Below are 25486 nucleotides of genomic sequence, written 5' to 3'. Positions count from 1 at the left end.
TGGCAGGAGGCATGATAGCACAAAAGAGCCCAGCAATCAGAAGTCTTGGGTTCAAATTCTGACTCCAACTCAAAATCTGTGAGGTCTAACACAGAAATCACTAAAATTCTTTGCCCCTAAGCCTCCACAAGTAGAATGGGGGCCGCGAGTCCTCTCAGCCCAAACAACCCAGGGAAGGGGTGAGGCAACGAGTGCTGAGAGCACTGGCAGAATGGTCTCTGACAGACACCCAATAAATGCCTAATGAATGTCAAAGCTATGTGAGCTCTATCCTAGAGGAGAACCAGTAGCTTAGGAAGCAAACAAGGCAAAACAAGTAGGTAGAGTCCTTCCCAGGAATGGTGGCCGCCATCATCGGTGTAAAAACTCCAACACAGACTGAAGCTCAGAGACACTCACGCTGCTTTAGCATTATGCTACATACGCAAACCCTACTCACCCCCCACCGCCCCCACACAGTTACTTTCTTCTATCTTCAGACTCCACAATGTCACAAATCTTGAAATTCTCAGATTAAACTCAGGTGAAAAGAAGCTACACGGCACTCATCTGGGATGGGGAATGCGTGCATCAAGCTCTCCCCAGCCACCATTCAAAGCACCTCGTGTGTAAGGGGGGGGTCTCTTTCGCTCTCCACAGCAGCCCTATGAGGTGCGCACTCAAGTTACCCCCATTCTTTGAAGGAGGGACCGGGACGTGGAGATCACAGGGCTAATCGGTGGCAGAGCTGCGCCTGAGCTCCACAGCCATACTCTCAGCCACTCTGCATCCCTGAGAGAAATTACAGTGAAAGTTCCCAAGTTCCAAACATACACTGGGATTTTAGACTTGAAATAATCCCTACCTACATGTGTCAGAACACATTACAGTCCAAGTAAAACCTTAAAAGTCATCATGTAAGTCTACCAATCTTTTACTATAATTGTCAAAACACATATCGACCCCAGATTACGCCCATTGTACAGATACTGAGACTTAAAATAACACCTGCAAGAGGAGACTGAGAACCAGAATTCTCGGACATCAAAACCAAAAATTTTCAGCTGCGTTTATCTAAAGGAAAAACTGAAAATAAAATCTGCATTCTAAACGTCTTAAATTTAGAATTCTGACAGACGCCTGGCAGTATGTGTCAAAACTTTAAATCTACAAACCTATAACCTATGACCCCCCACTCCCAGGGTCTCTCTTACGGAAATACTAACACAAGTAAACAAAGATATCTGTGGAAGGATGTTTACTGCAGCAGTGTTTGTTCAGAGCAAAGGCAAAAAATAACCTGTATCCCACCTGTATCCAATCCATATATTATGGCACAAATACATGATGTAAAGTCATGGAGCCAGTTAAAAGAAAATGAGGTAGCTCTAGACAGATGGACACGTAGATAATCTAGATACACTAGTAAGCAAAAGAGCAAGTAACAGGATATATGCAGTCTGATCCTACTTTTATTTAAAAATAAACTATGTTTGTGTGTGTGATATATACGTTGAGGAAATCTAGAAAAAGGCCTGGAAGAATACATAAAAACTTCCTTGAAAAGATGTGGGGTGGGGGGGTCACTTGGGTGGCTCAGTGAGTTGAGTGTCCAGCTTTGGCTCAGGTCATGATCTCACTGTTCATGGGTTCAAGTCCCATGTCAGGCTCTGTGCTGACAGCTCAGCCTGCTTCGGATTCTGTGTCTCCCTCTCTCTCTGCCCCTCCCCTACTCGCATTCTGTCTCTCTCTCAAAAAATAAATGAATGTTAAAAAAAAAAGAAGAAAAGATATGGGAGGCAGTAGGGGTCATCTCTCATTCTTCACTTTATAAAAGTCTGAACTTGAAGTTAATTTCTCTTGAAATAATATAAATTTTCAAGTAAAAGGATTAGGAAGGTTAACTTCTAGAAGGAATAGGTTAGAAATGCCTTTAAAATAGAAACTTCTCTCTCCGAGGTGCAGGCCTGGGAGTGCACAGGAAGGCTCGCACTGCCATAAAACCTGCCTCTAGAAGTTTCCTCAGGATGCAAAACTAAGTCACACGGTTCAGAGATTTTTAAACCTAACACTGCCTCTTTTCAGACAATGTCATAAATGACACAGATGTCAAAATGAAGCCTTTTATCACCAACCTTGAAAAGGAAACCTGTAAAGTAAGGACTTACACAACACAATGACTGAAACTGCATAGTTTTGCTACACTTTATTCAAAGTTGGCCCTTCTTCCTAATGATTTGAGCAAACTCAAAATCTAGTGTCCACATGTAAATATCTGTGATATGCTGAAAACTAATCTTTACATGTGTGACCCAGATTTGGCACACTTAAATCATATGCGAGTCAGACACAAATGGTCGACCCTCCCACATAGCAAAACCTGGGAAGTGGGATAGCAAGTCAGCCACGGTGTCCGTTATTAAACTCGCAAACTGAACGGTCATCTTCCAAAGTGACACACACCACAATACACCTTTGCACAGGTAATTTTATTCTCTCCTGTGGGTGTCAACAGTGCTCAGAGACTGTAATTTGAAACATTCAGAAAGCACATACCTGAATATTGTCACATTTCTTTACATCATGATTCAATAACTATTAAACAGTTACATCTACTAAATACAGTGAACAAAATGGTATAAACGTTTACCATTCCCTTGTAAACAAGGCTTTTGTGCACAACAGTAACAAATGGAATTAATGCATTACCACAATATCAATGAGGAAAGACCTTGTCTTTAAATAAACTATTCTGTTTATAAATAAACTCTGATTTTTTTAGTACACATTTACAGACCTGATCAATAAAAAGAAATAAGACATCTATTTTCCTTGAAAAAGAAAATATTAAGAAATGGACCACTATGGAAGAACTCACCTAGGAAAGGGGGTCAGAAGCAAGCAAAGGACACTAGAGAGTTAAAAGTACTGTCACACTGCAGCCTATTTCCATTAGGGTCACCAGTACAAGGGCAGGATTGTTTGGGAAGGAGCTGGTTTTACTTGAATTCCAGCAAGTTGCAATCAATCTTGTAGTACACATAGGGGTAGTACTCCTGTTGACTCAGGTTTAAGCCTGGAATATCCATAGGAGCCTATGGAAAAATCAGAAAATCACTCAATGGAACACTTACAGAAATCAAAAAAAGAAGAAATTAAGTATTACCATTCACCTTTGTACTGAACACCTACTTGGATTAAGTCTATGTGTACCCTAATTTAATCTGAGTTAGTTACTCTGATTACTCCTATTTTGCCAATGACGAAAAAAGTAGTAAAGCCAGGTTTAAACACTGATTCCAAGGCCTGTATGTGTCTAACCATAACCCTACCATCCTTTTTTATGCATAAGGTATAAAATTACTTCTTAAAATTTTTAAATCTCAGGCTTGTGGTACTGAGTTTGTGGGCCATATGGCTTATAAAATGTTGAACAGAAGTAAACCAAGCATAATTTTAATGATTATCACTTATTATTTATGTATGTTTTAAGAATACACTGGTAGGAAATTATGTATCAATTAGTTGGACATCATTTTTTATTGACAATTACATGGAAATGTAGAAAGCAATTTCCTTCATTTTCTTCTATCAAGAAAAACTAACTTTTCATGGGTTCTAACCAATGCAAATATGAGAGACTACCAACCTAAAAAGGAATAAAAAATCAACAAGATATATGAAATAAAAGCCTACTACAATTTTAAACAACAGCAACAAAAACACACATATGTTTTTTATATGTTTAAAAGGAGATATAAACACACCAGGTTAGAAAACTGGCAGTGCCCTTTCAAATGCTTCTCTATTGATTTCACTTCTTCTGCCAAATACAGTTTAAATAACTACTTATTTTCTTCTTCTCTGCCACTTATTAACTTTTGTAAGCAAGTAATATCACTGGTTGCTTCCTTATTTCTGCAGCTATGAACATCTGATCTACAGCAAGATAATGACTGGCTTAGAAGCAAAGCCCTGCTCTAACTAGTATAAAACAGGGTAAACAACGTAAATTACTTGCTATGTTTATCTAACAAATTAATGGAGAACCTCAAAGTAATAAAAAAGATAGATTAAATAATAGGGTGTTTACTATCCCTTTTCTATTGCCTTCCAATAATTTTTTTCTGAAATTAATTCCAGTTCCTACTCTAATAAGATACTGAGTAAGTACTTACATCTATAATAGCTGCCGCACTGCTGTCTAGATGTTTATACAATTCATATAATACTTCTCTTAGTTTCTTCATTGTTTTCTTATTGGGCTGAAGAAGCATTGCTTGGAAGTTCACAGGCAAGCCATACCTTATCAGGAAGCAAACGTGTAGTATGTAACACAAGTAAACATATAAACAGATTTTCTTTTCAAAGCAAATATTCTCATACTCTTCTTTAGTCACAGTTAATAGAGAGAGGGTACACCTCATTCTAATGACCACCTTTGCAAGTTCAACTAATATACAAAGAAACTCAATTCTTCTCTGGTCCTCACTGTCCACCAGAAATCTTTCCTTAAAATGAGAGTCAATTATTTTTAATTACTCTTCTATTTCTAAGGTAATCTATGAATACCCCCAGCAGACAGCAATAATATGTACACTTAGTAGACACCTTCATGATAATAAACATAATTACTCACATCTTGAAAAATCAAGGACATTTACAAAGAGTGAGCATGGCTGCAGGTAAGAATTTTGAACTATTTCTAATATGAGCAAAATGTACAGAGGCTCACAAGATGATTGAGATTTTTAAGTGTCTCAAAATAAAATGTTTTAGGTTGACATGAAACAATGATTTCAAGTAAGTCATCAATACACTGTATACTAAACTACCTGTAAAGTTTACAAAAGATCTTCTTTTAAGCAAACATTGACTAAGTATTTTATAATCTACTTTTGGCTTAACTGCACAGGAAAAGAATCAGGGAGTACAGCAGCAATGATCACTTTTTCTAACCCGGGCATTAAGGACAAGGCTAACATGTGCGCATGACGCTGACGATCTCTCCCTCACAGTTGTCCCTTTGGTTTCTCGGCTGCAATTTCCCATCACTGGACTGTGTGTTATAACCAAGAGGCCAGTGTAAAGGGATCCATGACCCTTCAGTTCCAAGTTACTCAATTAACTTTACCTTAAAACTGACTCAACAAAAACTCTCAATGCTTTCACATGAATCCACGCAATAAACGCCTCACTGAAATTTACTTTCAGCCACCGTACAAGTGGTCCCTATAAAAAAGAAAAAAAAAATACCACAAACTTGGTATTGAAACTGGCAATTAGAAGCAAATAAATCAAATATTTTTAAAGGAGTGACGATCTAATAAGAATCTACAAGAAAATCAAATCACATTATAATGCACTTTAAAAAATGTTTCATTATTCTCATTATCTTGGATGTTTCATCTTCAATAAAATTAAAGAGTAAACCACTACTCTATTACTTCAGTATAATATTCATAGAACCTACTCATTAACACAGGAAAAGGCATACATTTTAATGAAAGTTATTTAAACTGATACAGAATATAAATGTGCCCCACACTTAAAACCCAAAATACAAAAACCTGGACTTATTCTGCAGTGCATTTCAGACATTTAAAACAGAATTTAATTTACAAACAACTTCTCAGGAACAAGGATAAAAAGTTATACAATAAGTCATTTCTTTTTTAATGTTTATTTCTGAGAGGGTGGTCAGAGAGAGACAGAGAATCTGAAGCCGGCTCTGAGCTGACAGCACAGAGCCCAACGCGAGGCTGGAATTTATGAACTGTGAGATCATGACCTGAGCTAAAGTCAGATGCTTACCTGACTGAGCCAGCCAGGAGCCCTGCAGTAAGTCATTTAATACGTATCCCTAGGTCTTAACTTTTTCTTTTGTAAAATCAGAGATGTTGATCTAGATCCCTTAAACCTCTGCACATTCCAAACTTTTAAAGATTCTATTACATAAGTTCTTTCTGAACTTGAAATATTCGGGATGATTTCCTGAATGAAAATACTACTTTAAAGAAACAGCTTTCAAATAACTCAATACTGCCTCTCAATACTTACAAGACATACACGATCAGTTCAGCTAAGTTATTTAGACAACATCATTAGGCTCTCAGTTCAGCTAAGTTATTTAGACAACATCATTAGGCTCATTCAATGTACCAACCAATTAATTTAAGCAAAAAGGATCACAAGACTAAATGAAAATCTTTGGTTAAAATATCTGTTCTTTAAAAGGGTTTTGGACCTTCCTAACAAGTTGGTTTTATTGGGCATTACTTGGTTAGGGTTAGTTTTCTCCCTAATAAGATGATATGGTTTATAAAGTACTTAGGAATAATTTTATGATTTGCTTTTATTTTTTCTTGCATTTCAAGAGAAATCCATTTTTAGTCATCATTGTTCCCCTTCCATATAAGCTTTTAGTCTTCACAATAATCTAGCACTTAAAGATGACAAGGAAGTAAGACACCGTCTTCCATTTTCAGAATTCGATCCCCCTTCCCCATTTTGCCTAGTACATACTAACTCTCCAGTGGCTTAAATAACCAACTGCTTCAGTATAAGATTGCGCCATTCAAAAAATTTGCCTCAAGAAAGTGGAAATTCTTACTGAAAAAGAAAGAATCACTATTTAATTAAATTAATCCCTCACTACAGGAGCATTAACATTATATTTAAAATTAATTCCTGATAAGGATTTAGATGGAATAATTAACTTTAAGGTATGGATTTCAAGATAACTACTCACAGATCTAAGTTTGTTTACAGATAATAACCAGGGGCACCTGGGTGGCTCAGGTGTTAAGCATCCAACCCAACCAACTCCTGATTTCAGCACCGGTCATGCTCTCAGAGTTCATGAGTTTAAGCCCCACGTGGGGCAAGACACTGACAGTGAGGAGCCTGCTTGGGATTGTCTCTCTCTCTCTCTCTCTCTCTCAAAATAAACTTTAAAACCATTAAAATAGGAAAAATAACTAAAAACAAGTGTCTTAAAAGTAAAATCAGAGTTTTCTTTTAAATAAAAAAAAAAGCAGTACTCCTTTTTCTTTTGCTTATCACTGATAATACTAAATATTAAGAACACATACAAACTGCTTTTTCTTGTCAGTAGAAAGCCTGTTCATTTCTTCTTTATCTGCTTTCATCTCCTCTTCATTATACTGGAAGTCACGAACGATGAATCTAAATTTGAGAAGAGAGGAAACCAAAATTATCCATTCTGTATATATAGGTAATCAACAAATTAAAAATAAGAAAATAATAATCTTACTTGTTTTCCCTGGCTTTGTGTCTGAAGTCATCAACTGCCTTCCTAAACAAGGTGACATTGCACAGGTAACTGTCTTGGTCCTCTGAGAGTACACTATGGGGGGAAAAAGGTCCATTTCAAGTTTTCCACTTCTCACTCTCTTTCACACCAAGGGCGGAACTCACAAACAGGAGGAGTGACAGTAAAGCGGAGCAGTCCTTCTTCTCAAACCGCCTCAGTGCTAACCGCCTGTATTGCCTCAAACACCAAGGATCCTCAGTGGTTATATCTTTATTGATAATGCCTTCACAGCCCTGTATTACATTTACCTCTTTCTAACCCAATAAAATCCAACATTAATTCAAGTGAAGTGTCCAAACTCTAAGGACCATGCTTTTCAATCTGTAACAGTGCCAGGCTGGCGGAGGCAAAACCAGGAGCCAGTTTATTTCCGGAGTTTCCCTGCTTTCTTGCTAATATGCACCTTCTTCTCTTTTGGACACCGAATTCTCTCTCCCTCCCTCTCTCCCTCTCTCTCTCCCTCCCTCCCTCCCTCCAGCTGAGGCCTGGCCCACCCTCTCTGCATTGCCCACACCTGCTACCACAGGTCTTTCCTTTTCTCCACTGCATCCTAACTCAAAAACTGACAAATGCAATAGTGTAAATAACCTCCGACAAAAAACATCTTTATGCATCTCAGGGCTTCCTTCTAGGCTCTAGAAGATCCCAGGGAGGTCAGAGCTTCCTCCAGTCACAGGTCCCATGGACATCCTTGGAATGACTTTTCTAGACACAACTGTGGGGAAATTTTACTATCATATAAATCTGAACTGCCTTGACAAAAGGCCCAGTGACTGGAAAGGCAAACTGTACAGTTCATGTATACTATGATCCTGATTTGGCTTTCAAAAGTTACCTACAGCTACTATGGAGAGAATCCCACGTACGAGGTCTATGAGGCTATATGCTGAATTGTTCCAACAGCGATGATGTTGGGGCAGAAGGAGGAGAATCACTTGGTGGGGGGGGGGGCTGTTCTAGCTTTCCTATATTGGGTTTTTTTAATGTGTCTAGTTTTTTTAATGTGTTTACAACGTGCTACTTTTGAAATCAGAAAAAAATGTTTTACGAACCTGAGGAGGTACTTGTGGAATTCAAAGATAGTTTACTAAATAGTTTAGTTTTTGCAGGAAGTCTAAGAACTGCCTGGTTGGCAGTTAATTCAAGGTAAATGCAGGAGGCGACTACCATGCTTTATCGTTGAATGGCTAGAAGAACTGAAGCCACCTGGCCCTCGATCTTCCTCTCCAGCAGCAGGCCCAGCAGACGCCTCTGGGAGGACAGGCCACCATCATCACTGACACAGACAGAAACTCAGCTACTCTGGATTTAGAACATTTGAACTTCCTTTAAAAGGTGCCCTCTCTGGCTGGCTCAGTCAGCAGTGCGTGTGACTCTTGATCTCAAGGTTGTGAGTCTGAGCCCCACATTGAATGTACAGATTACTTTAAAACAAAATCTTTAAAAAAAATTTTTTTTTTAATGAAAGGTGCTCTCTCAAAACTATTACCCTTAGGTTCCTGCTCCCAGCGACTATCAAATCCAAAACAAGGCAGCTACCAAGTGGACAGAACTTCATAAAAAACCTTTAATGATGTTGTGGTCTGCCAGGCTTGGCTCTGTAATATGCACACTGTGATCAAAACAAATCCAAATCCAACCTGACGGGCTACTACAGACCCCTAACAATGTCCCACCACTGTCTCGGTAATCTTTTACATTCACATGGGACTTTGCTGTTTTAAAGAGCATTTCAAAAGCGCCTGATGTGTGACATGCTCTGTGACCATGAGCAGGGGTCTCCTACACAGGCCCCTTTGCATGGAGAGACCTGGGTCACAACAAAGTTGTCTGGCGCATTTAAAATCCTTATGGTGAAGGAAGTCAAGATAAAAATTCAGTCTTATTTTAGGACTAAATCCTGCTGTGCTACTTTATTAAGAAAAAAATAAATAGACACCACTTATTGGCTTTTCCTTCCTATTCTCAGGAAAGATATTTCTTAAAATCTTATAAAAAACAAACCATGAGGCCTTGGTATAATGGACTTTCAATCACTTAAGATGTACTAAGCCTTGGGGGGGTAAAAAAAAAAAACACGACACACACACCACCACCACCACCACAAAACCATGTACTGAGCCTCTCTATAAATGTGCCCAGCTCTTCCTACATATTAGGAATTAAACTAGGGGGCGACTGTGTGGCTCAGTCAGTTAAGTATCCAACTCTTGATTTCATCTCAGGTCAGGATCTCACAGTTTGTGGGTTCAAGCCCCGTATCAGTCTGTGCACTAACAGTGTGGAGCCTGCTTGATATTCTCTCTCTTTCCCTCTCTCTCTGTCTCCTCCCTCACTTGAGCTTTCTCTCTCAAAAATAAATGAACTTTTTTAAAAAAAGGAATAAAACTAAGAGAAAGTGGTTCTCTGACCTGAAGACATGGGTCTAATAAAGGAAACAGACAGAAACAAGTAATACAATACAGATTTGTAAGTGTATCAGAAGATACATGTGACATATGGAGGCAAAAAGGGAATTAATAACTTTATCTCAGTCAGGGGCGCCTGGGTGGCTCAGTCAGTTAAGTGTCCCACTTCAGCTCAGCTTGGGAATCTTGTGATTCATGAGTTCGAGCCCCACATTGGGCTCTGTGCTGACAGCTCAGATTCTGTGCCTCCCTCTCTCTCTGCCCCTCCCCCACTCGTGCTCTTGGGCACGCTCTCTCTCAAAAATAAACAAACACTAAAAAAAAATTAAAAAAAAAAGAACTTTATCTCAGGGGACATTAAAGAGTTTCACAAAAGCAGTGATGCCAAGTGGAAATCCGAAAGACAGGCAAAGAAGGGAGCATGCCAGGAGAACTCCATATGCAAATGCACAGAGGTGTAAAATAACATGACGCATTTGGGGAATTGCCAGAAAGAAGTACAGCTGGAACACAGGGCACAAAGGGTGTGTGTGTGTGTGTGTGTGTGTGTGTGTGTGTGTGTGTACATGCAGGTGTGCCAGTAGACTGTTACAGCACAAAAATGAAAATGGCAGCAATTCGGGAGACTGATGAAAAGAAGAAAATTAATTAGAGATACGGAGCCCAGATAATAGCAATTAACATTAGACCAGGCAAGAGATGGAAGTCTAAACTAAAGCAGTGTTAGTAGCTACGGGGGGTGGGGGGGGGTGAAGGGGGGGACAGCTTGAAGTTGGTGGATCCATATGAAGTTGTTGGTACCTGACCACTTTTGACCTACAAAATAGCAATTTTGTATGGTTCAACCAAATGCTATGGAAGGCGGAAATGACACAGCTGGTTAAATGGAGGGTGGGGTGGGGTGGGGTGAGGCGGGGGGGTGGGGGGAGTATGAATCCAAAATGAAGGACTACCATGCTTCTGGTTGGGAACTAGGCAGATGTTGCTCCCACGCACTAGGGAGGTGGGCGGCTGGGGGCATAATGTCCTACAGGCAGTTACCTGCGCACAAACATGCAGTGCCCAGGAGAAAGCCAGGCGTGTGAGCCTGAAACTATGGGATCAACAGGTTCCAGATGGAGAGTTCAGGGTCCCAAAGCTGCAGGCAGAGTCAGGGCCCTCGGGGTGGTTGAAAAGGCTCTGACAGAAGAACAAGTTGTCCCACTAAGACAGACGAGCCCAAGTCTAGACTGGCCACTACCCAGGGCTACCACCTTCTCTCTGTCTGACTCATGCGACTCAGGCACCGAGGCCAGGAGGCTGCATTACAGGCTAACGAGGGGAGGAAGTCTGCAGGCGGCCGCAAGGGCCAGAGATGATGGTATCTGCAAGACAACCGCTCCAGCGATGACTCGAGAGTCCAGGTTCAGTGGGAGAAGCAGCACGACTGGAGGAAACCAACAATATCAAGGTAAAGGGGTGGGGACTAGAGATACGGACAAGGTCAAAGAACAGGTTCTGTCACAGTGAAAAAGACAGAAAGAGGCTCTGGTTCAAGAGTTGGATTACAGATTTAAGCCTTTCTAGAAGGAAAGCCTTTCTAGAGGTCGGGGATGTGGCAAGGGGAGAGTCTGCAAAAATCCAGTGGAGGTGACGGTCTGTGAGCTGCAGGGATCAGGGAGCTGAGAAGCCAGAAGCTGGAGGGGTTCCACGCCCAGCCAGAACCGGCAGTGACCTTCAGTGACACGTGAGACTACGGCACAGAAACAAAATGCACACCAGAAGGAGAGCAAAGGGGTAGGGAAGTACCATCTTTTCATGATTTAAACATGGACCTAAACACTTCCCAGAGGTGATGCTGGCCAGGAACATCTTCAAAGGGAGCTCAGTTTAGCTTAACCCAGCTTGCCTAAGTTCTACTAGATTCAAATAAATGACCCAAACACACGACCTTCCTTTAGTTCTGTTACACAGATGTAACCAGGCCTGAAGGAAATGTCACCATTTTCCAGGTATCTCACGGCATTTTCAGTAGCCCACGTGAGTGGTCATGCTTCTGGAGCTCACTGAACTCTGCCTTCCGATTCCTTAGCTCACTCCTAAGACTCACCCCTGCCCTCTCCTCTGTCCCCTAACCAATCAATCTTCCCATGTCACCGCAGGCCCATCTCTCCTGCTTTTCTTCACAGAAGTGATCTTTGTGAGTCCTACTCTAAAACCCAAAGGAAACTTTTCCTTGCACAAGTTTTTTCTAGGCCTTCCTAGCTCCATTCCTCTAGCCCCTCTTCTCTGTGAAGAACCAAGGCATTTGTGGTACTGCTTCCAGTGATGCAGAAAAGAACTAAGCTACCTGGTGATAGGAGCTGGTCAGACCATCTTCACAAGCAAAAGCAGAGAAAAGAGAAGCGGTAACCCTAGGTACAAGTGAAAACACCTCTCTCCGAGCAGGCCTCCCAACAAGAAGCAGAACGGCAGCCTGGCCTCCACCTCCTCGGCCGGAAATCTGCACGGCATCACACGCATCCCCACACTTAGCTACATGGCAGTGGCAGTGGCTCAAACTCTCCAATAATTTTAACACTTAAGCAGAAAACTTTGCAAATATAAGTATTTTTTAAGTGACATTTATTTCCTTCAGGTTTGAAGACAGTACTTTTCAATCCATTCTCCCACCTCACAATTCCACGCTCATCTTCACTGCTCCCAAGTAAGCACTGAAGTACCAAGAAGCAACAAGTGAATGTATTACTACTTACAAATGACTTAAAACTAAGCACTCAGACCAATCCCTAGCATACAGCAGCTACTCAAAAATGTTAGTATGATAAGCAAAAAATCCAGGATCAAGTCACAGAGCTCTTTCCTGGACAGAGAATGAAATGTCAGACTCCCTCTCCAGCCCGTCTGTCCCCCAAGAGTGCAATGCACTCTTCACAGTGCCAGTTGAGAGGCTGCTGTTCTTGTAGCTAATTATAATTAGCAATAATCGTGCCTCAGATAAACCCTATCGGCTATGACACTGCCGCCCTGCACGGCTCTTGTGCACTAAATTTAAAACGCTAAGCTTTCATGGCAATGATTCCAAATGTCTTTTGAACTGAGAAAAAGATAGAACAGATGTTTTCACCAACCGGTGGTCAGGGAGCACTTGTATCTCATTCAGAAGACAGGTGTGGTCTACACTAAACCGTTCCCACCTGGAATTTTTTCCTCTAAACTACTAAATTAATCTTCAAATGATAAAAAATCTCTGAAGTAATATTTTTAGAGTCCTTCTTTCAGAGTAAATCAGAAACCTGTCTCCACACCACTCCCCTGAACCTTGGGCCTGGCACGTGTACAATTTGTGAGGACATTCTGTATGCACTGGGCCCGTGGTCTCCTCCTTCTTCTGCCTCTTGGACATTAAGTCAGCCTCTTTGGCGCTACTGTCCTACAGCGTATAAAGGTATACAAAGTGGTTATTTGTCAGTGTCAGTGGAAAACTAATATGAAGACACCACCTTGGTCTTCAGTTTGCCATGTGAAGGGCTGGTGTGTGAATAGAATGTAGTCCCCAAAATGGGGTAAAAAAATTGTGATGAGCAGAGGTTTGTGGTTTAGTTCTCAAAAAAAATGAACATTTGTGAAACTACAATCATATTATCTCATGTTTTATAGACCTTATCAAGCCTTAAAATAACCTCATAACATGTACTAGGAAGGTGCTATGCTCATTTTACAAAGAAAATGAGGCCCAGAGAAATTAAAAGACTTACCCTAGGTCACACAACAAGTTGGTAGCAAAACCAGCAATAGAACTCAGATCCCTGGGTCCAGTACTTTTTCCATACTAAGCTACCTCCCATAGGACACAATGAAACTGGAAAAGAAAATACTCGGGGCACCTGAATGGCTGAGTCGGTGAAGTGTCCGACTTCGGCTCAGGTCATGATCTTGCGGTTCATGAGTTCGAGCCCCACATTGGGCTCTGTGCTGACAGTGTGGAGCCTGGAGCCTGTTTCAGATTCTGCATCTCCCTCTCTCTCTCTCTGCCCCTCCTCAACTCATGCTTTGTCTCTGTATCCCTCTCTCTCTCAAAAATGAATCAACATTTAAAAAAAAATTTTTTTTTAAAAAAGACAATACTTTATGGATCTAACCTCACTAATACCACTTCTTTACTATCTGCTCCACCTTCCTCTCAGCACATGTTGCCCCCTCTTGAGGTGTATCTGTACAAAAGAACCCTCGGGGGATGCATATACACTGTTTTTAATACTTCCTCAAAGAACATTTCACGTGGAATGAAAGAACACAGGAAAAAATGACAAGGTAGTGTCAATGGTACAAAACCGAATGTTAAAAAACCTGACTTTTAGTCCTAACCTTGTCACTGGACACTAGTACAGCCCAATGCAGCATATGCCTTAAACTAATTCTTCCGTATTTTCCACTTCTTTATCCACAAGCGTGATAACTGCTCCAACTACTGCACAGAACTGTTCTAAATATCAAATTAGACAATGTATATTAATCCATAAACTTTAAAATACTTAATACAGTTTTTAATGGAAAATATAGATTACACAGTCTCTGTGCTCACTGGGAAGTGATGGTGAATATTTAGAGAACAACATGGTACTCTAGCAGCCATTCTGGTACATTTCCTTTTACAAAAGAAATGAAGAATGATAGACACATAGCAGGTATACAATAAATACTGAACAAAACGTTTTCAAAAGGTGGCACAGCACGGCAGAAAAAGTCCACACCAGCGACCCGGGTTCTAATTCTAGCCCTGCCACTAATGAGAGGTATGACTCTGGGCAAACCACTTCACCGCTGCAGCCTCAAACTTCTACATCTATAAACACGAGTGAGTCAATCATACTGTACAAAGTCCCTTTCAGGTCCACAACTGTGATAACTAGGGTTGATGTAACTTATTTGTAATGTGAAAAAGATGGTTCTGAAACCATAAATTTACCACAAAGGTAAAAAGAGATTTCCTAACCCAACATCCCAACTATAAATGGAATTCTAGGAAAGAAACCAGGCTTTACAATGACTACTACTTACTTGCTAGATCTTGGAACTACCATTTCAGCTAGTGTTTCATACTGCTTAATCCAGTCGTTGTGGTTTAACCTGCAGAAAAGGTACAATAAGTAATGGAAAAGAAAAACAAGTCTTACCTCCTACCATACTCATATTAAAATAATATATGGGACAAACAGAAAATTCAACTAAAGTATACTTCAAATTCATGTCAGAAACAAAGTTCAAGTTTCCTACTGAGAATGAGTTTCAAATACAGTAAGCAGTGAAGCAAGATACACAGTTCACCACTATCTTATATACAGTAACTATTGCAAAAGAGGCACATCCTAGAACTAAGTTTAGAAAGGTAGTAAAGCAAAGTATAGACTCTAAATTACCTTCAAACTTCAGAGTCAATAATGCATTACCTCATTAAAAATAAATTAATTCATTCAAAGGCCACACTGAAATCACTATCATTTCTGCTCACTGGCCGTCATGAAGGGCCGGATCAAACTATTTACTAAAAGCACAAAATACCAGGAAGTATTGAGTAAGTTAAGTGACAGTAACCATGCTCCACAGAACTTGTGCAACAACTTTCTTTAGAGACCAACGGATTTTGGGGGTATGGGGAGAGAGAATTAGGTTTGCAATTTAAAGAACTGCAGTATTTATAGGCCAGGATAGTGACTAATTCATCATGTAAGGTACCTTAGGGCCTATGTTTCAATAGTGAATGGAAAACTATAAAAATGTCTGATTTAAAACACAAATATTCAATAAAGATAGAGACAAATCTTTTATCTGTGCAAAGGCTATTTTCTTACACGGGTAAAAACACAGACACACAGAAATTTATTACAAAACATCAGTGTTCTACAGTATTCTGCAGTAAGAGCAGAAGCAGAAGTCAGATGAGAGAGCAACCACAGTAAATTCAATGGAGGTGCTTTCCCATCCTTTCCAGGAGGCATCATTTTCCAACAGTCCCAGTTTCTTAACCAGATAAAAAAAATGGAGAGCACGGCAAAGGAAGAATTCATGCAATGATACTGTGAAGAATCCCCAACTTTCCCACCTCAGTCTGGATCTTCCAAAGATTCCCTGATGAGACTTTAGTTTAAGTCAGAAGTGAAACCATTAAAAATGTTTCTCTCATAAACACACATGCACACAGAGTTCAAATTCTTACTATGAGTGTCCAAAGGCTTCATCTTATTAAGATTAACAATGGTCAAATGTTAATTAACACAGAAGACCTAATCTAAAGGAGATTTCAAGGGTTATCTAATCCAGGAAACTACACCCAGAGTCTGCGCCTGTTTTTGTAAATAGTTTTACTGAAACACAGCCACGTCCATCTGTAGGTACAGTGTATGGCTGCTTTCAGCTCTAACCACCAAGGTGACATGGCAGAGGGGAGTAGTTATAACAGAGATACTGTGGCTTGCAAACGTAAAATGTTAACTATATGGCCCTTTACAGAAAAAAACTGCCAACCCGAGATCTAATCTATCCTCCACTTCTTAAAGGGTTTAATTCATCCTAACCAATCATAAAGATTTTTCAGGAGGGGTACTTGGGTGGCTCAGTGAATTAGGCTTCCAACTCTTGATTTCAGATGAAGTCTGAAATTTCGCGGGTTTGTGAGTTTGAGCCCCACATTGGGCTCTTTAGGCTCTGTCAGTGCAGAGCCTGCTTGGGATTCATTCTCTCCCCCCTCTCTCTGCCTCTTTCTCTCTCTCTCAAAATCAGTAAACTTAAAAAGATTTTTCAGAAAAAATTTTTCTTAAGCTGAAATATCTAAAATCTGTATTTTCAAAAAAATCTAGTAACTTAGTATTACTTACTTTTTAAATAAGCCAACTCTACTAAGCTGCTAAATTTGATTTGGAATCTCAATTTATAACTGATGTCTCCATTACCAGATTATGAACAAAATTCTATTATATATGCCACATGAGTACATGTTGGTTGATGGAATGAATGACAAGGTAGTTAACATTCCCTTTACAATTGAGTTCTATGGAAAACTTCCTATTACAATATCAGATACTAACATTTTTCTTATATTTTAACAAGCAAAAACCTCTTGTAATTAAAAGACATACTTGGGAACCACGACCAGTAATGTGACGAGATACTCTGAATCAAGAACAAAGTCATCCTTCTTCACAATTTCCGCTAAACTTCTAGTTAGCAAACTTCCTCTGAAGAATAAGAAAAAAAAAATCAGGCTGATAATGCCTCCATTACACAAGAAATATCAGGCTAATTATATTCACATCTACTATATATATCTCAAGAGACGGACTAATCTTAGGTAACATTTTTACTTTGTAAGAAGTCTAAATTTAACTGAATATTTCTAACCCTATCAAAGAAATAAAAACATTTATAAAAATTTGCCTCTACTATCTCCCCTTGTGTTTGCTTTAATTATTGTAACTCAGCTCTTCTGATTACACATATAGTACCTTGACTGTGCAACTGTTATTCAGTACATGTCAATTAAAGCCTGTTTTATCATAATCACAAAATTGTATCATTTAAGGACAACCTTTGATTTTCCTCCCTCTCCCTGGGTATCATCTGATACTAGGCAATTTCGGTTAGTTAACCCAATAATCAACTCTTTGAAATCAGTCTTCATTTGGTCTCCCAGTACATTTCATAATGAAAGTGACTTGCCCTGTTTGTACCACCGATACTATCCAATCAACTTTCCCTCTGGAGTATAAATGCATAACTTGAATAGTTAAATGTTTAAAGCTACACTTGCAGTGGTCCTACTACAATGAGATCAAGAAAATAAATGTGTTCCATTTTTTGAAAACCTAACATGTAAAAAAACTAAACTTGGAAAACAGATAAACAGATGAATTACATACTCTTATAGAATTCAAATAGTATTTGGTAGAATTCTTTTAAGCAGCAGGTAATTGCTATGCAATTTAATTATAATTTGATTTAAAATGATTTTAGACCATCTTTCAGTAAAAACACAAATGGATAAGGAACAAATTAGGACCCAACTCACAAGTTTTATGAACCAAGTATAATAAATAAATAGTATGTTCTGACTAGCCAGAATTAATAAACTTTTCTCCATTAAGGGAAAAAAAACACCATTTTAATTACAGAAACAGGACAAACTGGAATTCACTAAACCCCAACAATAGCTGACTCAGTGCTTTCCCAATTCTTAATATTCATATATGCTTACGCATTCTTCCGTTCCAAGTTCTGAAGATTCCCTTTCAAGTTATTATATGCGGATGCTCTGGACTTCAGGTCATTGTCAATCTGAGTCACTCCCTTTAAAAATGAAAAAGAAAAACTGGCAAAATTTTTCTAACAGAATAAAGTAGCTGTACCTGCACATATACTTTAAAAAATAAAATACCACTAACTGCTGATGTAACAACTATTATTTTAAAAGGACAACTTTATTTTTTTTAATGTCTACTTAAATTTTAGTTTACAGTGCAATATTGGTTTTAGGAATAGAACTTAGTGATTCATCACTTACGTACAACAGCCAGTACTCGTCCTAACAAGTGCCCTGGTTAGCGCCATCTCCCATCCAGCCCATCTCTCACCTACCTCCCTCCACCAACCCTCCGTTTGTTCTCTGTCGTTAAGAGTCTCTTGTGGTTTGTTTCCCTCTCTCCTTTTCCTCCCCTTCCCATGTATTCATCTGATTTGTTTCTTAAATTCCGCATGAGTGAAATTATATATTTGTCTTTGATTGACCTATTTCACTTAGCATAAGACATTCTAGCTCCATCCACGTTGTTGCAAATGGCAAGATTTCATTCTTTTTGATGTAAAAGCACAATTTAAAAGATCGTTTTAAAAAATAACCTCCTTCATTTTTAGTAACCCTGGTAATTTCTATATGAATCTTTTCTACTAAAGATAATGTTTTAGTCCACATATATTTAAATTACTGTTATGATATTACATCTTAAACCATGTAAATGGAATCTAAACCACTGGGTATAGAGACTATGAATGAAAAAGCTTTGAATTCACAAGGCTGAAGGATTAATTTCCAAAAGTAATGAAGCTACACAGAGTTTTATTTTTCACAACGCCACTATTCTTGCATAGAATAATTTTGCAATTTAATTAAAATTGTGGTTGGATGTATTTATAAATGTTACAGAAGCTGATTTTTTAAAGAGTCTAAAACTACTGACAATTTAGGGAGAAAATACAAATCAGCAGATTTAAATTTCAAGAACTAGTTTCAACTCAGCTCTCCCAGTGTTAGTTGTGTGGCACAAGGTTAAGTCAATTCACCTCTGAGTCTATTTCCTCATCCATAATAGTATCAGAAAATGATGGTTAAATCTTTGATAACTGGACCAAAATAAGGCAACTTCAGTCATAGTAAGAGCACCACTTTATATTATCAAACTACTCATTTTCATTAAAGTATAATGATGACCTCAGCTTTAAAATCCTTGATAATCTGTATCATTTATATTTAACTATAGAGCACTTACTCAAAGTCATTGGAAGCTAGCAAAGAGAAAGTCTGTCCAAGTAATTTAAACCATACTTCTCATCATAGCCAGATCATAATGTTGACAATTAATAGATCCTTGTCTATTTGCCTTGTTCAGAGTTTCAGGTAAGACTTTTAAATTTTCTCTCAAGTTCAATGACTGTAATATAAAAGGAACTCTTAACTCAAGTTCATGGATAACTTCAGGATGTGTGTACTCCCTGAAACTGTACATAAAACTATGTGTACATGAATACAGGCATTTTTCTGTGTAGAGGATCGATACTGAATGTCTGAAGGTGTCAGAAAACGTATAAAGTTTAATGTCTGAAGCAGTACTGTATGTAAACATGCCAAAGTCATTATCACTGGTTGAATGACTCCTAAATCTTTAATAGAATTCAATTTCCTGTTCTACATAATCTCAGTTGCCCTGAAAATTTGTATAAATAATAATTATAGGCTTTTAAAGTTTTTTTCCTTAAACACTGTTGACGCAATATTTAAGTTAACCACTTAAGTAAGTAAACTACACAACTTGGATAATGTACACAGGAAAGTGTTATACTTTTTAACATCTTTCTTTTTGGTAAAGTTGTAGTAAGGGTACCTCCTGTTTATATGAGTCACGTATAATTTAGTTGCTTTGTCAAAACCTAAACAGTATTTCCCAGCTAAATAATTATAAAATCAATAAAGCCACTATGAATCAGTGTGTCCTACCTGTGTCATTTTTTATCTTACCTTGGCAATTATTTCAGAAATATTTTTCAGGGACTGCTTGATTGGGTATTTAGCCATGTCCCACTGAAACCTTGTTATATAAGTAACCAAGTCAACTGAAATAGGGAAATAAATTAATTACTGAGAAGCAATAGAATGTTTATAGTTTGCTACACAGTAATAAATTTTAATGCTGAAATTTGCATTGAGAAAATCAGTAAAAATGTCATCATTGCTGCAGAGTCTGGACTTTTTAAAATGTGGAACTGTATTGAGTAACATGGATTAATCAACATTTTTACCTTGTAATCTGACTGGATCTCTCTTATTCAAAATTTTATATATATAAATGCTTCTTCTAATATGATGACTTAGTAACTGGAATATGCACACACCATGACATACCTCATGTGCAGGAGAAGCAGACACAGACTAAGAAACTACTCCTCAATAAGCACAATTTGACAAAAGTATGTTCTTTCTTTGCCAGCTTACCCAAATAAACTGAAAATAAACCTGTTAAAACCAGGTAATAATTGTTTCTAGGAGTCTATACAACAATCTTCAAAACACAGGCCCTTTCAAATGAAAACATTCAAATGAAAAGGATGAAAAAACATAAAGCCAAAGAGACACTCAGCAACTATTCCTTGGAAGTTCAGTAATCAAGAGGACTTTACCTCTCAAGTCTGATGGGATAAAGGTCAGGGAGACCAAATGGCTAACTGGCAAAAATAATTCACATCAAAATATCCTTCACTCCTCAATTTCCTCCTACATTAATGTTAAGGAGTCAATATAGATGCTATTTCCAAAAGCAATTTCAGATGCAAGGCCACCTAAACTGTCAATCCCCGTTCCACTTACTAGACTGAAAGTCCTAGTTCATCAAATACCTACAAGATCAGTAAATGCAACCTCCATTAACATATCTACCTTCTATCCTTGTGCCCCAAATACAAATTAACAGAAACAGTAAACAACTAGGTCAGGATCACTTTTGTAACAAAAAGCAAGACTAAATCACTAAATTTTTGTCTTACTGATTAAGTATTTATTGAACATCTATTATTTGCAAGAAGTAAGGAGCTTAGAGAAACACTAAATTAAAAATGCAGTTAACTGTTGAGAGTTTAGCCAAACTACTCCACACTGCTGCCTCAGCATCCATTTTGTGTGGCCGAGGGGCCTACAGGGGACTAGAAATTACAGAAGCCTCTTCCTTGGGAGTAGTCCTAGGTAAGAGCCTGCAGAATCTCAAGTAAATGTGAGTTCCTGATAGACTGCTGCTGATAAAACACTCTCCTCCGCTGCCCAGGCCCTGCCCCCTGAGACAAGACCCCCTTAAAGCTTGCCAAAGCCCTACTCTTTTTTTTTAGCATGAACTGACCAATCCCAACTTAGCCTGGGGACTCCAAAGCACTCCACCCACAGCCCCTAATAAAGGCATGTGCCCCTGCCACTCTCTGCCTGCATCTTGCCTTAATCTCCCATGTGGTACCCCCTCCCCCAGGACCCATGAGTAATAAACTTCTCTATTTCACTTTCCCTTGAGGTCTTTTGTTGAACCATGGCTCTCCATCCCATGATACCCCAGGACACTACTCAACAAACGTTAATATAACAAAGTCACAATACGGGACAGAATGAAAGAAGAGGGTTACTTTTTATTATGACATATCACTAAAGATCAGCCTAAGTTAAAAAAAAAGTGTCATTTCATAAAAAGTGTCATTTCATAAAGAACACCAAACGCAAGTACAAATTACAACAGTGAGGTCAAACTATCTTTACAAAGTCATTACTATACCAAGCAAACTATTAGCTTCCAGCTATAGAGGTCAGTAGTGGGCAACTCCATGGCACTAAAGTAAAGAAATACCATATTCAGATTTGAGGGGAAAAGGCTTTACTCTGCACTAACATTAAAATGTTTTACTCTTACAAAAGCTGAGGAAGACAAGTATTCAGCTGGAAAAATGCTGAGACATGTAACTTAGAAACACTGTGAATGTGAGTTAACAACTAGCTCCTGGAAAGAACTAAGGTAAATCTTTATAATATTGCTTTTAGAAGGACTTGACATCCATGTCATAAGCTATATTATCTACCATGTAAGAGTGTCTTACACAAAATGTTAAAGGGGACAAAGATGTAACTGTAGTTATCACCAAATTCAGTAATAATTATATTTTAGTGGCCTTCTATTGTATTTCATATCCTTATCTATGCAGATTTTTTCACATTCTTTTTGTTCGTTTTTATAGCTAAGTCATTCACCTTATACAAGTCAGTATCAAATCCTGAAACATTAGCTTACCTCCATTGGCCAACAGATTCTCCTGAACTTTATCTTTACTATCTTCCAATACATCAGCCATATACTGAGCCACTTTCTTAACCACCCTTGGGAGGGAAAAAAAAAAATCAATAATCATTTCCAGGAAAAAGACCTAAATTCCATGCTTTACAATGAACACACTACATACACACATGAATTGAACTATATATGCTCCCATTACATGTATCTATTTAATACAGAACAAATGGGTGATGACTTCTATAAGTAATGTTTTAAAGATGGAAGGGACCAAGATTTTGTTTTACATGCAAAGCTCAAATGAGTAACTGCAGGGTTTTAAGGAGACTACATGCAATATGTTTATTAAGTCCGGAAAGAAAGTAATGAGAACCAATGAGAAATATACATTATATGCCCAAAATGGGGCAATGAATGTGACTGCAATGACCAAGAACAAAGGAGGGAGGCTGAGAGCTAGCATTTACCAATTACATGCTTTCACTTAGGACAAAAGAGATCCAATAGTCAACAGAATACCAAGCAACATTTATGAAGAATGAGGTCTCGTTATTATTTATTCATTAACTGTTTACTAAGCATCTACTATGTGCAAGGAACAATGCTAAAGAGAAACCATAGTGCCATAGCTACTGGGGCACCTTATTAATTCCTTTCGTTTTACATAAGTAAAGTCACCAAGGTATAAAGAGGATAAATGACTTGGTCACAAAAGTCACAAAACCAACTAATGGCAGAGCTGGAACCAGAAACATGATGTGTGGACTTTGGTGTGCTTTCTTTGGTTCCATGTCCGGCTCTAGGCCCTGGGGGGATGGCATACAAAAGTATACAAGAAAAAAGTGAAGTGCATGGTATATAAATTGTATCTCAATAAAAATATTAAATATAGTCACCATTTTCATACTTCAAACAGGTATATTTTACTATATATAAAATGTACTTTCATAAAGATAATTTACAAAGAAAACAGAATCATTTTATTTTATTATTTAAATAATTTATTATTATTAAATTAAAGTATTGCTATTTATTATTTTATTTATTCATTCTTATTTATTTTGAAGAAAGAGAGCACTAGCAGGGGAGGGTCAGAAAGAGGGGAGAGAGAGAATCCCAAGCAGGTTCCACGCTGTCAGCGCAGAGCTCCATGTGGGTCTCAACCTCATAAACCAAGAGATCATGATCTGAGGCAAAATCAAGAGTCAGACGCTTTACTAACTGAGCCACCCAGGCGGCCCAAGAGTCAGCATTTTCTAAAACCATTCCAATAAGTGGACTCTACATGTCATAATAAACCCAATGTTCAGGTAGCCTGATAAGAATGACTCATTTTCCTCTAGTCTACACATATAAATACATTACCCTTCTACAAATGCATCCAGTTTAGCCAGTTCATCCGACAAACCAACCAAGACATCCAGTGTGCCAACCTAGAAGGGAAATATAGCATTTTACTACCTAGGTTTTTATCCCCTGCCTTTTTTTAAGTTCTCTGTATTTTATTTCATGATGTACAAGTGTGGTTAAAAAATGTTTGCCAGACATTTCAAAGCTATTTATATGTACAGGATAATCCTCTAATTCATGGGTACAGCCACCATTCGAGAGGTAAAGATTCCGCAACGGCAGGCCTATGCCTCTGCTTGTACTGCCCAGTGATGGGTGCACCATTTGAAGTCTTGGTTTACAACAGCAGCTCTTAAATAGGGGTCCATGACTATCAGTGTCTCAAAGGAATTCAGAACTCTCAAAATATGAAGAACCAGTAATTTTAAGTATTTCTTAAATGAATGCTCTCTATAACTACCTACTAAGTTAACCAGAAATATAAAAATACCGTGATTTTTCCATTCTGTAAAATCACTGACAGCCTGCTTCCCTTTGAGGCTGCTAGGTTACAGATCTTCAATAAATGTTACATAAATTAACCACATTAAATGACTAAGCTAGATTTGCAAAGTACAATTAAAGAGGTCTAATGGTAAAACATTTACAACATTACTGACACTTACATGAATTTAATAACAAAAAATGGGGTTCACTGTGTTATTTAAGCATATTACTAAGATTTTTCACTTCTGAAGATATTTGTGAATGTAATATATCAAAATTTTCATAACATTTCTCATTACAATTCAAATCACAATTTGGAAAAGCATAAATAAAAGTTTAGAAAAATGTTATTTCATTTTGGTAGTTTACATCTCAAATCTGAACTTCCTCATTATTTAAAATCTGAAGATTAGAGGGGCCCTTGGGTGGCTCAGTCAGTTAAGCATCCAACTTCAGGGGCGCCTGGGTGGCTTAGTCAGTTAAGCATCCGACTTTCACTTAGGTCATGATCTCGCTGTTCGGGAGTTCGAGCCCCGCGTCGGGCTCTGTGCTGACTGCCAGCTCAGAGCCTGGAGCCTGTTTCAGTCTGTGACTCCCTCTCTCTCTGACCCTCCCCTGCTCACGCTGTCTCTCTCTCTCTTTCTCTCTCTCTCCTAGAAAGAAATAAAAACATTTAAAAAAAAAAAAAAAGGCATCCAACTTCAGCTCAGGTCATAAGCTTGCGGTCTGTGAGTTTGAGCCCAGCATTTGGCTCTGTGCTGACAGCTCGCAGCCTGGAGCCTGCTTCAGATTCTGTGTCTCCCTCTCTCTCTGACCCTCCCCCACTCATGCCTCTGTCTCTCTCTCTCTCTCCCTCCCTCAAAAGTAAATTAACATTAAAATAAAAAAAAAAGTCAAATTTTTAAAAAATCTGAAGTTTAGAAAGAACAAGATAAGTTTTCAATTATGCCAATAGCTAGAAATGAGTTTTTTTTTTTTTTGAAGGAACCCAGATCTCTTATTTCTATCAAAAGGTAAGCAGAGACAACTGTCCTCTTCACAATGAACTCACACACTACTGTGCACCATGCAGTTTTACCTTTAAGTCAGGAATGTTAAATTTTGAAGTAATAGCAAGATTATTGTTCTTTGTGGTTGCTGCATGCAATTTCTCCCATGTTTGCTGACATGTTTTCTCCCCAGGAGCAGATATAAGCCAGAACTCAGTCATATTTGTTGCCAACTATTTCTTTCAAAATCAAAAGGGACTCTGAAAGGTAAAACAAAACAAAAATGCCTTCAATACCATTTGTTTCCGAAGTATTTCAGAGTCACAGGATAAGTGATAAATAATAACCTTTTTCCAAACGAATCCAGCATCTGCA

General features: G+C 38.4%; 1 protein-coding gene across 1 annotated transcript in view; it reads right to left on the bottom strand.

The window, feature by feature from the left end:
• Nucleotides 1-2449: 2449 nt before the first annotated feature.
• ATP6V1C1 (ATPase H+ transporting V1 subunit C1) overlaps nucleotides 2450-25486 on the bottom strand; it is a 41894-nt gene continuing 18857 nt past the window's right edge. The window contains exons 2-13 of the mRNA XM_039233847.1: nucleotides 25201-25371; nucleotides 23652-23719; nucleotides 22287-22372; nucleotides 19988-20082; nucleotides 17954-18045; nucleotides 16839-16937; nucleotides 14764-14832; nucleotides 7256-7348; nucleotides 7074-7167; nucleotides 5114-5211; nucleotides 4158-4284; nucleotides 2450-3074 (exon numbers count right to left, since the gene is read on the bottom strand). Coding sequence (XP_039089778.1) covers nucleotides 2979-3074; nucleotides 4158-4284; nucleotides 5114-5211; nucleotides 7074-7167; nucleotides 7256-7348; nucleotides 14764-14832; nucleotides 16839-16937; nucleotides 17954-18045; nucleotides 19988-20082; nucleotides 22287-22372; nucleotides 23652-23719; nucleotides 25201-25332 — 1149 coding nt within the window. The 5' untranslated portion in view covers nucleotides 25333-25371 and the 3' untranslated portion in view covers nucleotides 2450-2978. The remainder of the gene's footprint in view (nucleotides 3075-4157; nucleotides 4285-5113; nucleotides 5212-7073; nucleotides 7168-7255; nucleotides 7349-14763; nucleotides 14833-16838; nucleotides 16938-17953; nucleotides 18046-19987; nucleotides 20083-22286; nucleotides 22373-23651; nucleotides 23720-25200; nucleotides 25372-25486) is intronic.

The sequence above is a fragment of the Hyaena hyaena genome, unplaced genomic scaffold, assembly GCF_003009895.1.
Source record: "Hyaena hyaena isolate Hyena2069 unplaced genomic scaffold, ASM300989v1 scaffold_79, whole genome shotgun sequence".
NCBI lineage: Eukaryota > Metazoa > Chordata > Mammalia > Carnivora > Hyaenidae > Hyaena > Hyaena hyaena.
Note: the sequence above shows the minus strand (reverse complement) of the source record. Positions and strands in the feature narration are given on the sequence as shown.